The 18,776-nt window shown below is 34.7% G+C and overlaps 2 protein-coding genes across 3 annotated transcripts; both read left to right on the forward strand.

Annotated features, from left to right (window-relative positions):
• The first annotated feature begins 5,839 nt into the window (after nt 1-5,839).
• LOC130824208 (uncharacterized protein At3g61260-like) lies at nt 5,840-8,141 on the forward strand. Its single transcript, XM_057689111.1, has 3 exons — nt 5,840-6,948; nt 7,093-7,174; nt 7,429-8,141. The coding sequence occupies exons 1-3, from the start codon at nt 6,533-6,535 to the stop codon at nt 7,633-7,635; spliced, it is 705 nt and encodes a 234-aa protein (XP_057545094.1). The 5' UTR covers nt 5,840-6,532; the 3' UTR covers nt 7,636-8,141.
• Nucleotides 8,142-10,988: 2,847 nt separating this feature from the next.
• On the forward strand, nt 10,989-17,965 carry LOC130824209 (uncharacterized). 2 transcript variants are annotated; one of them, XM_057689113.1, is made up of 4 exons: nt 10,989-11,204; nt 15,542-15,614; nt 15,868-16,322; nt 16,473-17,965. In XM_057689113.1, exons 3-4 carry the CDS (start codon nt 15,899-15,901, stop codon nt 17,837-17,839), a joined length of 1,791 nt encoding a protein of 596 aa, XP_057545096.1. In that variant the 5' UTR covers nt 10,989-11,204; nt 15,542-15,614; nt 15,868-15,898; the 3' UTR covers nt 17,840-17,965. The 2 variants fall into 2 exon arrangements, with proteins under 2 accessions (XP_057545096.1, XP_057545095.1); XM_057689112.1 differs by lacking the exon at nt 15,542-15,614.
• The last annotated feature ends 811 nt before the right edge of the window (nt 17,966-18,776 follow it).

Raw genomic sequence — 18,776 nt, forward strand, 5'->3', positions numbered from 1 at the left:
TATGAACTTGATGGTGATGTTGATTTTGTACGTATTGTTGTAGAAATGACTTCATTTCGTGTGATTGTCGTATATTTTTAGAATGGTTCAATTCGATCAAGTAGTAGCAATGTCAAGTGCGTTGAGGGAAGACGTAAACTGTTTGCATGGAACTCAAACATAAACTTAAATGAATTTAAACATCTTATATGCTCTAAGATTGGCATTGACACTACAAGAAGTACTATTAATGTAAGTTTTAAATACAATATGAGTGGAGAATTGTTAGCTCTTCCGGTTGAGGATGAGGAGGCTATAGATGCAATGTGGGAGTATTCAAAGTCTACCTCTATTCCTTCTTTAGAGTTATATGTAGAAGATGTCAATGTTGTAGAAACAAATGCATTCCTGAATGTAACTTCTTCTGCTCCTTCTCATACGCCCTTTCCTACCCAAGAAACCCAAAATCCCATTATGCCATCTTCCTCTTCTCCTTCTAATAAACCCAATCAACTTCAAATCCAAGTCTCAAATGATGATACTTTTAACTTAGAATATACAAATGAGCCTTGGGATGATGTTAATAGTGAGAGTAATGGATTCGTTGAAGCTCCTTTTGAGGACGATGTGGGTGCTGATGAGGAGGCTCTAGCTAATGACATGACCTTAGCAACATTCCTAGTATTGAGGGGTTCAAGTATTGCAAACCCCTTATTGCCATTGATGGAACACATTTGTATGGTAAGTATCGCCATACTTTGTTAACTGCGATTGCTCAAGATGAGAACAAGGGAATCTTCCCGCTTGCCTTTGCTTTGGTAGAGAAAGAATGCATAGTCGCGTGGTCTTGGTTTATGGCGTGTGTTCGTAAGCATGTGATGCATAGTCCAGGTTTATGTGTTATTTCTGATAGACATGCGGGCATTCTAGCAACCATGGAGGAGCCGAAATGGCAACTTCCAAATGCCCATCGTAGGTTTTGCTTGCTGCATTTGTTAAGTAACTTCAATCGTCAAATGGGTAATGTGAAGCTGAAGAAGATGTATGGAAGGATTGCAGAGCAAAGACAACTACATAAGGTCATCGAGGGATTGAAGGCTATTAGTGTTGCTAATCGAGAAGCTCTTTTTTGGATTGATCAAGTTGGTGATATGTGTAAATGGTCAATATGTCATGATGGAGGGACATGCCGTCTGTACCGTTGGATGCCAACTCGAAAGTTGGCAGGATATAGTGCATAGGGTATTAGGAGTCTGACCTCCCGCAGAGGTAGCCAAAGGGAGTGCGTTGCGCATAACATGGCTTGCGCAGAACTTCTCGCACCTCCCTGAAGGTGTTGATGAGGCTACCGTTGAGAGATACGCTATAGCGTATCTCTTATATCTGATTGGTGTTGTCTTGTTCTCCGACAAGACTGGCAACAAGGTACAACTTTTGTACTTGACGTTGCTTGATGCGCCATGGGAGGTCATCTCCGGTTACAGCTGGGGTTCCGCAGCCCTAGCCTATCTTTACAGGAGACTGTGTGACGCTTCACGGAAGAACGTGAAGGAGATTACTGGGCCCCTGATTATTCTCCAGGTAACACTAAATTTACATGTTAACGCTTTGTTTTTTTAATTTGTTCTTATGTTTCGTTTACTTACTTATATCTGTAATTCATAGCTTTGGGTGTGGGAGCACATTCTCATTGGGCAACCGATGAGGAGTGTGGGACGTGGTGCATTTGCGCCACCAATTCTTCCACCCCCACATGTGACGTATGGATCGCGGTGGTCCTTTGATAGACGTACAAGGACCCGTACTGGATCTGGCGTGGGGTTCTACCGCGATCAATTCGATCTACTTCGAGTTGACCAGGTAAAGACTGCACTTACTAGTCTTGTAACTATCATATATGTGTAATTTAATAATTATATTTTCACGTGTAGTTTCGGTGGGACCCTTACCCCCGCTGAGGCATACGCTGCATTGCCTCGGCACTTAGGGATAATGTCAGGGGCATGGAGAGCCTCTGTACCTTTGATATGCTTCGACATAGTCGAAGTTCATCTCCTTGAGCGCGTACTGCGTTAATTTGGGATGGTACAGGGCATCCCGCTGCCTTGTGACACAGTGGCGGATCTCCATCACAGCTCACGTAAGGGTCGGGAGCCCAAGAACTGGTTGGAGATCAACTGGCGCCATGTAGCTCGTTGGGATCACAGGCTAGAGCTACTGGCCCAAGGTGCGCCGATCAAGGCTGTACTTTCAGCACCGACGATGACACAGTTTGTAAGTATTTTCTTCAACGTTGATTAGTATCCGTAGATTTTACATGTTATACATTTCATTAATACTTCAGTGTTAATGCAGGCACAGGGCATTACAGCTGTCATCAGCTCCACCCGAGAGGAGCCTGTACGGGAGATTGCCCAAGGCATACTCCTAGGGACACAGTTTCAATTCCAGAAGTCGTTGTGCTTGACACCACTATGGACGAGCATGGCATGTAGGGATGGCAATTCAGTCCGAATCCGACCCTAGTCCGACTCGATCCGAGGAAAATAATCCGATTCGAGTCTAAGGAAAAGGTTATTCAACTCCAACTCCGACTTCACGATCCAAATCCGAGTTAGAGACGGACCGGAGTTGGACCTTATTAAAAATCCGACACTCCGACCCGACTCCGCCCCTGAAGAAAATCCGACTTTCAATTTGACTTTTAACCCAACATTTTGTTTCCTTTAAAACTCTAGACGTGACTAATTCAAGCTCTCTCTCATACTAATTGTAATTTTTGATTTTGAAAAACTACTTGGTATTTTTATTTAGATCAATCAATCAAAATACGATCAATCAGATTAAGAGAAATAAAATACGCTATGTGTGAAAATTTTGTTAAATTGTAGTATTAGGAATATTTCTCATGTTAAACATGAATTCAAAGTACATATTATTTTGTTAAATTGTATTTGAAAAATATATTTTGTTAACTTCGTATGCTTTAAATCATTAGTACAATATCACAACGATAAAGTTTGATAATAATCCGACTCCGTTGGAGGTCTGAGAGTCCGAGTCGGGGCAAACTTGGAGTATGCATAATCCGACTCCAAGTGGAGGTGGACTGAAAATAAAAATTCGACTAAAATCCAGAGCAAAGTCGGAGTATGTATAATCCGTGCCGAGTCCGACCCATTGCCATCCCTAACATGAGTCATCTCCTCAACATGTCGACATTCGTCTTGAGGAGGTAGACTTAACGTGCCCCGACTATGGTGTCGGGTCCTCCCAGGGTGCTGTATCATCCCAGTATCAATCAACTCCCCTTCCCGAGCGTCATACGACGACCTCTTACTATCGTAGGAGGCGTCGTAAACCGTCACAGTTAGACAGGGTACGGGAGGAGGATTAACATTAGTATACTGTTTGTATATATTGAACATTACTAACATTTTGTATATATTGGACATTTGTACATATTGAATATTTGTAACATTTGAATATTTGTCTATAATTTGTAATATATATGTAGATGTATATATTTTTATCGTATTATCACATGCTTTTTATGAATGAAATGACGTTAATTACTCATAGTATTCGGCGATGAATCATTCTGCTAAGAATTAAGTATGAATTTAATCAATATCAAACAGACAATCATATTCAAATAGGGAAAATGCTCTTGAAAATTCAACACAATTTCATTCATGTTCAACGAATCCATATCAAATTACATAGTTCATTCGTTTACTTAAACTACCGTCGCTAACTAAGATTGCTTCTTCAACTTTCTCATAATCCTTTCAATCTCTTCTTTCCTATGTTCCATATCATCTATTTTTCTCTTTAGATTAAATACCTCATCTTTAAGCTCTTGTTTTTCTTTTTCAAGGCATTTGGTACCCTTCGGAGCAACCCACCTAAAGTATGTGCATCTGAATCCTTCATCCAAGTAGAAAGGACAAGCAGCAAAATCACGACCAGCATCGACGTCGCTCCAATCTGTATTAATCTCAACTTCATAACCACAATCACAAAGTTCTTCAATAGAATGCTCCTGTGACATCTACGGAACACATACGATATAGTAACATAAGTAAACATTCAAAAATAATATTAACATTTATAAATTGAGAATAATACTAATATAATACTTTATGTTACTTTCAGAATCGATTAACTAGAACAAGAATGATGGAGTTTGGATACAATGAAGTAGGGAAATGATGGAGTTATTTATAGAACATATTAACAACAGCTATTTTTAACTTCGTAAACGACTATTTTTCAATTTTACAATGGCTAGTTTAAATCATACAAAAAAGTCAATAAAAGTCAAGGGTCAAGTCGTTGTTACTAACAACGACTTAATAGTTTGACCAGTCAACCATTAAGCCGCTTTTAGTAACAGCGACTTGACCCTGGACTAAATTTTTGACCATTTCTTTCATTTCGCTGTTAGTAAGTGCGAATATACACCAAGCCTAACTTTGGAGGCAAGGACGCTTATTTTGAGAATAAAGTTTGAACGAAGCTTTTTTTGAATAAAGTTGTTAAATAATCTTATTTTTTTTAAAATTTTCCCCTTTTAGATATGTAAAAACTGCAACGGGCCTATATATTAGCCCATTTCTTTAATTGATTAACAAATATTCTCTTTTGAGATAGCCTTAGTCGTGCAACCGGCCTAGGGCCAATAAGTTTTTTAGAATATTCTGATATGCTAATTTTAAGACTTAAAAATCCAATTTTAAGACCTAAAAAGTCAATTTTAAAGTTTTTAATATCAACTTTAATGTTTGAGTCATTCTACTTTAAAGTTGAAATGAGAATTTTAAGTCTAGCAATTGGTCTTTTAAGTCTTAAATTGTTTTTTTTAAGTATTGAAAGTGAACTTTTAAGTCTTGAAACTTTCAAATTCCATAACTTAAAATGTCAATTTTAAATCCTTGAAATTGCTCTTTTAAGTCTTCAAATTGGTCTTTAAACTTTTAAAATTTACATTTTAATTTGTAAAATTTGTAAAAAAATTATATATACAATTGGGCCGACTCAATAAGACGCGTCTCACAAGTGAGACGGTCTCACCCAAGTTTTTGTGTTATTTTAAAATTGTAAGTGATCGTTTTATGATTATAAGTAATCTATCTAAAACTATAAAAATTGATTATTTTAAAATTATATGTGAGCAGTTTGACGTAGTGATCATTTAAGACATAATATATGTATGTATTGGGCCAGCCCAAAAAAAATGGTCTCACTGTGAGACCGTCTCATTTAAGAATTAGTGTTTTTTTTATTATTAAAAAATTGAATTTTAAACATTGGTAAAATAAATTTGTAGCTTTTCACTTTGTTTTTTCAACAATACATGCATGTTTTTTAACAATATTTATACAAAAATTTTATACTCTTAAGCAAAAATACATAAATCTTATCTTAGTTGGAAAGCATATAATACGTTGAGGTAAGTCCTACATTCAATTACATGTTACCTAATATAGTCTATTTTACCTAATATAGTACTCCTATATTTTAAATTTTATAGAAATATATTATTTCATGAGTTTCAAATAATTCATAAACAAAATAATTACCTTTTACCTAATATAATCTATTTTTTAATTTTTTGTTGAAATGTATTGTTTCATGAGTTTCTTATAGATTTATTGTCAATAAATCTTCCACTACCAAAATAGTTACTCTTAGTTGTTCTTTATATAATTAATCTCAAATAATTTAGATCTAAACTATGCTAAATGTAAGATCATAAGAGTTTTTATTTAAGTTGTTTTTATTGTAATACTTCTTTCGTTTCATAATATCCGCTATATCCCAATAATAAACTTATCATGGTATCAGAGTCGACATTTTTGTATGCAATTTACCTCTCTCATCCCATTTAGCTTTTCTACTATCCATTCTTGAGATCGTACTCATTATTGGGCTTGTACATAACACGTTCCGCGAATGAGGAGAGTTGACTATACACAAACCCGATGAAGTTCCATCATAAAACCAATTGGTATTAGGAGTAGGTCATCAGGCATCAAGTATACATATTCATCAATCTCCGTATAGTTTTTCGATGTGGGATCACATCTGGATTATTTTCCAACACTCCCCTCATAGGCAAATTTAAATGATAATGTCTGTACTACATGTTAGTCGTTTCGAGCTCAAAAGTGAGCCACTAGTATAGTTTTTTACTCCCTCCTATTCAGCTTATATGTCTCATTTCCTTTTATGGTGAAGTCACCTTAATTGTCCCATTTCTATTTTTGGTATGGGTTTTTAACTTTTATGCCCTTAGTAACTTTATCCTATTTTCAATTATACCCCCCATTACCCATACTAATTTTCCTCCCTTACATTAAAAAACTCATAATACCACTCTCTTTCCTACCCTTAGGGTCCCACTTTTGACTCTCCTTAAAATCCGTGAAAAGTCAAATGGGACTCCTAAGGTGAATAGGAGGGAGTATTAGTTTAGGGATTTTGCAGAATTCCCTTTATCCTGAGCTTTGTACATGATATAGGTACCCCAGGTATTCAAGCAATTTCGATGAGAGACATGGGAACAGAAATGACTCCTGTCACAAGTCTAGAGCCCTCTCGGACAGCCACCCCTAATGGGTCATTAACCCCCTATCGTAGCCCCATATCATCGATTCCTTCCACTCCTCGAGCAGGAGAACCGACCACTGCTCCTGCGGAACATACAACTGAAAGTAATGCACACTATCTAACTGGGAAAGGCAATCAAGAATTGTCGGAACATGAACTGAAGCTCAAGACTAGACGAGAGATTGTGGCACTTGGTGTACAGCTTGGGAAGATGAATATAGCTGCTTGGGCAAGTAAAGACGAGAAGGATAAATACCCTTTTCCCGATACTCATCCTGAGGAATTCGAACGTATTGAATTTGAAAAACGCGCTGCTGCTTGGGAAGAAGCTGAAATATCAAAGCATGCTGCAAGGTCTCTTACATCTCTTTTGTAAATTTTTTACATTTACTATTGTTTTCGCGGGATATAGAGGCTTAAAATATAGTCTGTGCTACCCTGATATAGTTGGGAGTCTTGTGTAAGCTTTGTTCGGATGATTAATGGTGTAAAATGCAGGTATAAGCGCAAGGAGATCAAAATCCAAGCTTGGGAGAGTCAACAGAAGGTGAAATTGGAGGAAGAATTGAGGAGAATAGAGGTACATTTCACAAACTACAGTTTATTTAAGTTATATATTATATAGCTACTCCTGTGAGAGACTTTTTTTTGGTAAGACAACCTCAAACAAGGAGCTCATATGCTAATAACTGTATTAGTTAGGCTATTAAGCCCATCTATGGGGAACGTCTAAGGTTTGACCGTCTCACAAGAATTTATGATTTTATAGAATTAGTAAATCACTCGCGGATTCTAAGCTATTGTTATTCGGTTGTTGTAAATATGTTGTATCAGGCAAAAGTTGAACGACTGAGAACACAATCCCAGGCGAAAATGATGAAAAAGATAGCGATGGCGAGGGAGAAATCAGAACAAAAACGAGCAGCAGCTGTGGCCCAAAAGGCGCGAGATGCTGAAAAAACTGCTGCCCAAGCTGAGTTCATTAGGCAAACAGGTCGAACTCCATATTCAGATAATTTGTGCTGTGGTCTCTTGTGTTAGAATTTGTAGGGAAGATTGGTTCCCAACATGATCATTCAAGTAAATGATCTCCTTTGTACTTTACATTTGCTTTTTCTTATATGGGCTTGTGTTTAGATTTTAGGTGATGCTTCAATAGTTTGTGGGCATTTCCCCGTGATCTTATCTGGTACACATAATATAAGTATATGCAAATTGAAACTGCAACAACTTCCGTTAAAGTGCGCATTATTATCCATATGTGAGTTGTTTTACATTTGAGAAAGAAGAGGATATGTTATTACCATTTGGTTTAGTAAAGATCCTCCTTGAGATTGTATAAAGATGATCTCTTATACTCCTTATTTGGGTTGCTCACCCCTATTTTTAAATTCTTACAACCTCATAATAGTTAAGAATTGCACATTAAAACAACAACTACATAGCCAACTCCTTAATCTCGAAGAATTATGGATTGACTTTGTGATTGAAGCCTTCGAGCTTTGCTTTCACTATTGGAGTCTAATTGTCACCTCTTTTTTATCGTTCTATTCAAATCTATCATTCATCATTTTTTGAACTTGTAGGAAATTGTCATTCTTTTCAAACTCATTATAAATATTTTTTATTTTTTGATTGAACGGGAGTGAGATTCTGTTGAATCGTCAAACATCAATTTATTTGATGGAGTATGTCATTCTTTTTGAACTCACCAAGGTCCTTTTTTAATTTAATTGTACGAAAATAATATTCTTTTCAAACTCGTCAAATATTTTTTTTTGAACATGCCATTACTCACCAAGGTCATTATTTTCTTTAATTGAGAACGTTACTTTTCTTCTCAACAAGCATCAATGTTTTATGATTGGATTGAACGTCATTGTTTTCTAACATATTAATTTTTGTAAGGAACTTTGGATAATATTTTTTGTTCCACTTTCTTTTTGACAAATTTTTTTCCTAAGAATTATATGTCAAAACTCACTTTTACTATGCATTTTTTGGAGACTTCAAACTAATATTTTTTAGTTAGCTATTAGAAATGTAAGGTAAGATAAGGTTTTTTCTTTTGATTTCAGGATAAATTATAACTACTGAAAATTCTTAAACCTGAAAAAAAACATTACGCCTTTGATATGATAATACACAAAGGAAATAAAGAATTCTTTTATTGTTTGTATTTTTGTGTTTATTATACGCTCAATGACATAATAAACAGTCCTAACTAATTTGTTGATATATATGTATTTTTTGACTAAGTAAAAAATATATACAAGTTTAGGTAATAAATAAACAAATAAATAAAACAAAATATGTTTTCCATTACATAGTAAGTCAAGAAATATGAGGAGAGAAGTAAAAATCAAACTTATAACATCTTATCCGAGGAAGTTCAATTGAGATTGGATTATCAAATGAATAAATAATTATAAATTGTTGTGAGAGATGGTCTCTCTGAGAGACGCATTAGATATATAGGCCAAATAGCCTAATTAATATAAATTAAAAAGAAAATAAGAATGTGGGTTTCTTGTTTTGAGGTTGTCAAAAGATAGACTCTCACAAAAATAACTGATAAATTATACACAAATTCTTATCAGAGACGGTCTCTTTGATAGACATCTCTAATTGGGGTCTATCCATTATATATTTTTTAAAATATTGTAAATACACGTTAAGAATGATGTGAGTAGACATTTAAGATATTGAAAGTATGCATTATGGATACGATAAATAAGCATTAAGGATAATATAATTCGGCATTAAGAATAAGACAACTATGTATTAATCTTTAATGTGCTGAACTTGAGATACGTCTCTCAAAATAGATGATCTCTCAAGAGACTAGTCGTAAATAATAAGCAAAGGGTTTTTGAGAGTTTTTTAAATATTTAAGTTACACTAATTCTTAATCGAGACCGTCTCATTATGAGACGACCTCAATTGGGTTAAGCCCAAACCTTAAAGAAAAAATAAATGCCGCCCTATACAATTCAAATTTCAATGTTTATTTATATTTTTTATTAATGGTCTGCTTTAAAGGTGTTCGATGGGGCGGGTCACATTTTAACGGGTCATTAGCGGGTCGGATTAATAATGGGGCGGGTCATTAACGGGCCTTGGTGTAAAGATTCAGGTCGGATAATTATAAATTTATAAGTATTGATTGCAAAAAAAATTTACCACTTTTTTTTATATTTAGTAAATGATATTATTAAATACATAAGTGGGTTGATCCAACGGGCCATAAAGTATAATAAAAAACTATTTTATAAACTTCAAAAAAAAGGGTCAAAGTGGCTCTGGTTTAAATGGGCTTTGACCTACCCCACCCCGACCCATTTAAATTTTGACCCGCCCCACCCAACCTGACCCGTTGAATACCTATAAACCGATTGTAATGGACTCGTCTCATAACGAGACGGTCTATACAAGACTTGCTGAGTTAAGTTGAAAATTTGAATAAATAAGATTATCTAACAACTTAATTCCAAAAATAAGCTTCGTGAAAACTTAATTTCCAAAATAAGCGTCCGTACATCCAAACCTAGCTTTGTAGTAAGTCGCTGTTACTAACAGCGTCAAAAAAAATATATATATTTTTTTAAGTTTTTTTTAAGTCGCTATAAGTAACAGCGACTTAATGAATTTTAAGTTTTCGATTCTCAGTTACTTCCTCATTTCAACCTACGAGATTAAGGAGTTGAGCAGTTAACTTAAAGTCGCTGTTAGTAACAGCGACTTATGACTTTTAATTTTTTTTTTGGTCTTTCGCTGTTACTAACAGCAACTTATTCCAAGGCTAGATTTGGATGTACGGGCGCTTATTTGGGAATTAAGTTTTCACGAAGCTTATTTTTGGAATTAAGTTGTTAAATAATCTTATTTTATTCAAATTTTCAGTTAAGTTAGGGTTTAATTTGGTGTAGGACTATTTGGTCCATTTACGGACATGTAATCGTTCCATACAAATTTTTATGATTTATCATAGGAAAATTTGCAAAGAAACACCTTATAAAACCAGTTTTTTTTTTAAAAAAAACACCTTTAAAATTTTTTTTTTTTGTAACAAACAACTTTTAAGAGACTTTTTATTAAAAAAGCACCTTAAATCAGTTTCCGGTGACTTTTGTCAACTTTTAGGCGTTGACTATGCCATTTGAGCTCAAAAGTAAACGCCTGAAAGTTGACAAATGGCATAGTCAACGCTTGAAAGTTGACAAAAGTCAGCGAAAACTGATTTAAGGTGTTTTTTTTAATAAAAAGTGTGTATTTTTTTACAGAAAAAAAAAATTAAAAGGTGTTTTTTTTTTTTAAAAAAAAAAAAAAAAAAAAAAACTAGTTTTATTCTTTGCAATTTGCCCTTTATTATACGAGGCATGAGTATATTACAAGACAAGCAGTTCACAAATTCACTCTTCCATCGTTCATATTCGTCCCCTATCGTATTCTTATACTCTTCTCCAGTTTTCAATTCGTAATACTCCTCATGAAGATTTGATTGTTCGATAAATTGAAGAACAACACCTGTATTCACCAATCATCATTCGTCAGTTATCATATTGAATTTCGATTCAATTATAGAATTGTAGATCTACACTAAATTGCAGGTAAACTTAATCATATGTTTTCTTAGATTCTCAATTGCTTCTTTTTTATGCTTGAGATGGTTTACGACTTTATGTTGCTCAAAGATTTAAGTTTCTATTTGGAAATTTGAGTAATTTTTTTTCTAAATTACATCTTAACTGGAAATTTCTGCCAAATTTTTATTGCTTGCTACTAGAAATTTGTAATAGAATTGTGTAATTAGCTTCATAAAACAATAGATTCGAGTAATAAGAAATTTTTTAAAAATCAAATTTTATTAAGAATCGGTTAAATTTGATCAATAATAGGCCGGGGGAGAAATGGCAATAAGCGAAATACATTGTTTTGGCAAATTTTGTTGTTGTATCCAGGAATAATTTCCTTGAATTACTTGATTATGGAGTGTCCTTTATCAGTCAAATTTAGTGAATTTCTCGCATTGGTAGAGCCCTGGACTAGGAAGTAAATTGACGTCAAAGACGATCACAGTTGTGCATTGCTTATTCATTGTTAGGGTTTTTAGTACGCATTGAAAGAGGGAAAACATAATGGTTCAATTTTATATATGTGGGAGGGGGAGAAAAAACCAATGGAACGAACTATTAAATTGATATATACCTACACTTTGTATATTAAATACCTACAACTGATATGAAAAAAGACTGCAATTCATATGATAAATACCTATACTTTATATGATAAATGCCTACTATTAAACTGACAAAATACCTACACAAACTTTATATGATAAATACCTACAATTAATATGATATAAAACCTACACTTTTATTAGATAAACACCCACAATTTACATGAAAAATACCTACACTTTCTAGATAAAAATCTATTCTTACTCATGTATTTAGATAAAAACATATAATGGTCAAATAAAATTATACCAAGTTAGTCTCAGCAATGTATGTTGGACAAAATATTGTACTCCATATTCTCCAAGCCCCTATAATTTTTTCCTTGACCTCTATTTGGGAAGAACAAGCATCAACAGGGTCGATATAATTAGAAAGCGCAAATTGAATAAAAGGAAAACAAATTTGATGATACTAAAATAGAACTAACACAATTTTGAAATATGCTATATAATATAGGATTTACACAGTGTGACATTCCAAACAAGAGTATACGAATCCTTTTGGATGAATTTGCTGAGATTTGATTTCTCTCAATTGCATTCTAGTATACTAGTCAAGTACATTGGACGCAATGTCAATGTTGTTAAATAGAGTGAGCACATCTCTTTTGTCCATGAATATCAAATCTTTATAAGTACAAAGGATCTCCCTATAACAAATACATAAGAGTAAGTGTAATACATAGCTACAACTCCTACAGAACATTAAAGTCATACACTATATAAAAACCTATATTTAGTAGAATACATACATTGAACATATGAAGTATAATAGGAAACATACGTGACGCCCATGGTTTCTTTGCACATCACATAGTCTACTACCATGAGCTCAACCTCTTTCATGCTCCTAAGATATTGCATACTTAATGAAACAAACTCAGGAGCAGGTATAAATGATCTCAACATGGAACCCAAATTCAATTTGCATATCTCCTTTAAAGCAGAAGGAATAGGACTTTATTGCAGTGTTCTTTTCTTCTTCAAAGCAATACGTTTGATGGGGTGACTTGCACCCACTGCGAAGATTTCAGGTGTTCTTTGCACCTACTCAACAACATTCAAACAATCTCTACTCACCGATAAAAGTTTAGCATCAATTTGTCCTTCATTCACAGCACCGAAATCAACAATCTCCTCATTCATGCCAGCAGCAGTAACAATCACCGAGTGCAGCAAATAAAGGTGATAGCAAGGCACCGCAAGTTATTCACAGCAGACACTTGTGGTGTCTCGTTATCACCTTTATCTTCTGCACTTGGTGATTGTTACTGCTGATGACATGAATGACGAGATTGTTAATGTTGGTGCTATGAATGAAGGACAAATTGATTCTGAAGTAAGATTGGTGAGTAGGGATTGTTTGAATGTTGTTGAAAAGGTGCAAAGAACACCTGAAATCTCCGCAGTGGGTGCACATCACCCCATCAAACGAATTGCTTTGAAGAACAATACACAGCAGTACAGTTCAATTCCTTCTGCTTTAAAGGAGATCTGCACATTGAATTTGGGCTCCGTGTTGAAATCATTTATACCTGCTTCTGAGTTTGTTTCAATGAATATGCAATATCTTAGGAACATGAAAGAGGTTGAGCTCATGGTAGTAGACTACGTGATGTGCAAATAAACCATGCGCGTCATGTATGTTTCCTATTATACTTCATATGTTCAATGTATGTATTCTGCTAAATATAGGTTCTTATATAGTGTATGACTTTAATGTTCTGTAGGAGTTGTAGCTATGTATTACACTTACTCTTATGTATGTTACAGGGAGATTCTTTGTAATTATAAAGATTTGATACAAAAGAGATGTGCTCACTCTATTCAACAACATTGACATTGCATCCAATGTACTTGAATGCAATTGAGAGAAATCAAATCTCAGCAAATCCATCCAAAGTATTCGTATTCTCTTGTTTGGAATGTCACACTACGTAAATCCTATATTATATAGCATATTTCAAAATTGTGTTAGTTCTATTTTAGTATCATCAAATTTATTTTCCTTTTACAGTTTGCAGTCTCTCATTATATTGATCCTGTTGATGCTCGTTCTTTCCAAATGGAGCCCAAGGATGAAATTATAGGGGCTTGGAGAATATGGAGTACAGTATTTTTTCGAACATACATTGCTGAGACTAACTTAGTATAATTTTATTTGACCATTATATGTTTTTATCTAAATATCTGAGTAAGAGTAGGTTTTTATCTAAAAAGTGTAGGTATTTTTCATGTAAATTGTGGGTGTTTAACTGATAAATGTGTAGGTTTTATATCATATTAATGGTAGGTATTTATTATATAAAGTTTATGTGTAGATATTTTTGTAAGGATCTTTTGAATGATATTTTTTTGTTCCATGTTCTTTTTGACATTTTTTTTTCCTAAGAATTATATGTCAAAAAGTTACTTGTACTATGCATTTTTTTGGCGATTTTTCGAAAAAAAAGCTAATATTTTTTTTAATTGGCTATTGGAAATGTGAGGTTAGATAGGGTTTTTTCTTTTGGTTTTATTATAAATGATGACTACCAAAATTTTATATCTGAAAACAATTATGACTTTGATATCATGATAGACAGAGGAAATAAAGTACTCTTCTATTGTTTGTATTTTTGTGTTTGATATACGTTCAATGACATAATAGACAGTCCTAACTAATTTTTTGATATATATGTATTTTTTGACCAAGTAAAAAATATATACAAGTTTAATTAAATAATAAAAAAAATATTTGATTACAAGGTAAGTTAAGAAAAAATGAGGAGCAAAGTAAAAATCAAACTCATAACACCTACTTTGAGGAAATTCAATCGAGACTAAACTGGATTATGAAATGAATAAATAATAAGCATAGTGTAGGGTTTTCGGGAGTTTTTTAAATATTTTAAACACACATTCTTGAGAGAGACGGTCTTTTTAAGAGACCATCTCTAATTGGGTCGGCCCATAAAGAAAAATGTAAAAAAAGAGTATGCATTGAGCTTTAATGGACTGGGCTTGATAGACGTCTCTCAGGGAGACAATCTCCCAGAGACCGACTGTATTTAAATTAGGGTTTAATTTTGGTCGTGGACTATTTGGCCATTTAAGGACATACAACCGTTCTATACAAGTTTCTATGAGTTCTACGAGGCATAAGTATCTTACAAGACAAGCTGTTCACAAATTCACTCCTTTTCCACCGTTTATATTCGTCTCCTATCGAGTTCTTCTACTCTTCTCCAGTTTTCAATTCATAATACTTTTCATTTGTTAGTAATCATATTGAATTTCGATTCAATTGTAGATCTACACCAAATTGCAGGTAATCTTTATCAAATGTTTTCTTAGATTCTCAATTGCTTCTTTTTTTATGCTTGAGATGGTTTACGACTTTACGTTGCTCAAAGATTTAAGTTTCTTATTTGGAAATTTGAGTACTTTTTTTCTAAATTACATCTTAACTGGAAATTGCTGCCAAATTTTTATTGCGTGCTACTAGAAATTTGTAATAGAATTGAGTAATTAGCTTCATAAAACAAAATATTCGAGTACTAAGAAATTTTTTAAAAATCAAATTTTATTAAGAATCGGTTAAATTTTATCAATAATAGGCCGGGGGAGAAAATGGCAATAACCAAAATACATTGTTTCAGCAAATTTTGTTGTTGTATCTAGGAATATTTTTCTTGAATTACTTGATTATAAATTGTCCTTTATCAGTCAAATTAAGCGAATTTCTCGCATTGGAAGAGCCCTGGGCTAGGAAGTAAATTGACGTCAAAGACGATGAAAGGTGTGGATTCCTCATTCATTTGTAGTTAGGGTTTTTAGTACACATTGAAAGAGGGGAAAAAAGAATGGTTATATATTATCAATATGTAGGAGGGGAAGAATAAGGCAATGGAATGAGCTAATATAGATTCTTTTAGCAAATTCTGTTGTATGCAGGAAACTGCTCATTTTTCCTTGAATTACTTCATTATTTTTGAATAGACCCAATATATATGAACAAGCTAAAGGAAATTTTTATGAACTGATGTTTTCAGCGGCAAATTCAGAAGCAGGGTTTAATCTCTAATGTCTTTGTCAAGCGTGATGTCCGGGTGTGCAAGTAGTGACAATGTGGGAGGGTTTAGTATGGGTGGTGGCAACAACCAACTGCCAAATTCAGAACCAATCGAAATGAAGATAATAGAAGAAATTGAGGAGAAATGGACGCAGTTGAATGGTATTCAAGATCATAATAAGGATCAGAACAAGGGAAGAGCTGAAGGGGAGTACCGAAAGGCAAAAACATCAGTGTGGTGGGATATAGACAATTGCGATGTACCCAAAAAATGTGATGCCCAGATGATTGCCCAAAATATAACTTCTGCCCTTCTCAAATTGGATTATGGAGGTTCCGTTTCAATATCTGCCTATTGTGATACTAATCGTCTTCCTTCGGCTATTCAGCATGCCCTTTCTTCCACTGGCATCTCTCTTCAGCATGTTCCAGCTGGTATTTTTTGTCGTATCTTGTGATTTCTGATTTTGATTCGTTTTCTAGCCTTCTTGCTAAACTTATCTCTTGACTTGAAGGGTTTTTTGATTATGGGGTGGTAAACTTAGTTATTCCAGTGAAAAAGTTTTTATTTTTCATTTCTTTTAGGTGTTAAAGATGCTAGTGACAAGAGGATTTTAGTTGATATGTTGTTATGGGCTGTTGACAACCCTGCTCCTGCTAATTATCTTTTGATTTCTGGTGACCGAGATTTTTCAAATGCTCTTCATCAGTTGCGTATGAGAAGATATAATGTCCTTCTTGCTCTACCCTTCCAAGCATCTTCAGTACTTGTTGCTGCTGCTAATAGTGTGTGGTGTTGGACCAGTCTGGTTGATGGTTTCCCTCCTCTCACCGAAATGGACTCCCCTCAGACCAATGCTGCAAGGAATTTCCAGGGTAATGTGGGGGAACTTGAGAATAACCAGAGGCAGAACTTGCAACAAAAAAAAGACAAAGCTAAAATGGGTGGATGTGGAAAGTGTCCTACCGATCATCGAGCAAGAGATTGCCAAGGACCTCAGTGTTATAAATGTGGAAAGTTTGGGCATATGAAGAATGAATGCGACAGCCAGCCTGCGGGCCAGAAGAATACGCAAAATCCAGTTAACAAGAGTAATTTTAGCGACAAAAAAGACAATAATATCTTCAATGCTAGTGAGAACAATTTTCAAGAAAACTTAAACACCAGTGCAAAGAATGGCCTAGGTGATAGTCAAAACATCAATGGAAATCAGGCACAACTTGAACAAGGAGTGAATCCCTTATTCATAGCAGCCAATAATGCAATTAATGAAAGAGGAAAGAAAACCAGAACTTATAGCTATAGGAGGCATTCTTTGAATCATCCTGGAAAAGATTGCCAACGGAATAAGGTGCAGTGTAATTACCGTGGGAAGCTTGGGCATTGCAAGTATGAATGCTATAAACACCGTCGTGATCAGATTCAGTCAAATCAAGTCGGCAATATCTCCAATGCTACTGAGAACAACGTTCAATCAAACGGAGCCTCCTGTGCAAACAATGGCAAATGTGATCAACCATCACTTGAAGAAGAAGAAGGCAACCATGAAAGAACACCCTCGTCAATAGCAACCGACAAGGCAACTCATGAAGGAGCAACTAACCAAAGAATTAACCCGGTGCAGTGTCATAACTCTTGGGAATTCGAACATCTTAAGCATAGTTGCGGTAAGCAGCCTATGAACCATCAGAATCAGCCGATGCATGACCATAACGACTATCAAGTAGGTGGTCCTATCATTGTTACGAACCAGCAGAATCAGCCGATGTATGCACCACTTGAACATGGAGGCAGCCATAACGGCGCAAACAACAATGATCAAGTAGGTGGTCCTATCGTTATGAACCAAAATCAGGCCTCTACATCGGAAACATTGTCTAGCAATGGAGTGTTATGGGGAGCGTTGTCTTTTCTTCAAAGATGCAATTTTATAGGGAGTAGAAAAATGTAACTTAATTTGACGCATTCCAATTCTGATAGCAAACGTCTTGGTAGTGTTTGTAATGGGCATTAAACTGATGCCTGATAATTGAGTAAATTTTTTTGCACTTTTGAATAAATACATTGTGTTCTATCATCTTTCATCCCTTATAAACACTTTCATTCGTACTCGTTTTTCTATTTGTGTCGCACTCGACTGGCTAATTCGGTACAGAGTCGAACAAATCAAAGAAATTTGATATGTTTTGTAAACTCGGGATTTAGCTTCCAAAGTTAGTCAAATTTATTCTGCCAAATACTAAAAGGAAAAGTCTGGATGGATGAGAGATTCTATCATTCTACGTTGATTGATCTTTAGGGATCTTCTTGAATCTTTTGTTTATCAATCTAGTTGTCGTCTAGCTCAAAATGCAGATGACGTAATTGAATTTATGGTTGAAGCTATAGTTGAACACTAACGGCTTACAAACGTTTGGTAATGGTAGCAGGTATTAAATGATGGGAATGGTAATAGAAAACCAGTGAAATCCAAGCACAAAAGGGTTAAAAAGAATCTATGGTATTCCAACTTAAAATGAGTTGGGATTTCACTCATTTGATCATGCATAAGCAAACACTCTTTACATGCCGTTTTCATATTTTGGTGGCATAGGACGACAATAAAATTGGGCTCCTTTTAGAGAAAATTTGAAAAAAATAAGATTATTTAACAACTTTATTCAAAAAACAAGCTTCGTTCAAACTTTATTCCCAAAATAAGCGTCCTTGCCTCCAAAGCTAAGCTTAGTGTATACTCGCAGTTACTAACAGCGAAATGAAAGAAATGGTCAAAATTTTAGTCCAGGGTCAAGTCGCTGTTACTAACAGCGACTTAATGGTTGACTGGTCAAACTATTAAGTCGTTGTTAGTAACAGCGACTTCATGCGTTCTAAATTTCTGTTGAAGC

Source organism: Amaranthus tricolor, chromosome 9, assembly GCF_026212465.1.
Source record: "Amaranthus tricolor cultivar Red isolate AtriRed21 chromosome 9, ASM2621246v1, whole genome shotgun sequence".
Taxonomy (NCBI): Eukaryota; Viridiplantae; Streptophyta; class Magnoliopsida; order Caryophyllales; family Amaranthaceae; genus Amaranthus; species Amaranthus tricolor.

Coding starts and splice junctions, on each gene's coding strand:
- LOC130824208 (XM_057689111.1), top strand. CDS start 6,533: ATGAGAGACATGGGAACAGAAATGACTCCTGTCACAAGTCTAGAGCCC. Junction 6,949..7,092: donor ATATCAAAGCATGCTGCAAG/GTCTCTTACATC, acceptor TGTAAAATGCAG/GTATAAGCGCAAGGAGATCA. Junction 7,175..7,428: donor AAGAATTGAGGAGAATAGAG/GTACATTTCACA, acceptor ATGTTGTATCAG/GCAAAAGTTGAACGACTGAG.
- LOC130824209 (XM_057689113.1), top strand. CDS start 15,899: ATGTCTTTGTCAAGCGTGATGTCCGGGTGTGCAAGTAGTGACAATGTG. Junction 16,323..16,472: donor TCTTCAGCATGTTCCAGCTG/GTATTTTTTGTC, acceptor CATTTCTTTTAG/GTGTTAAAGATGCTAGTGAC.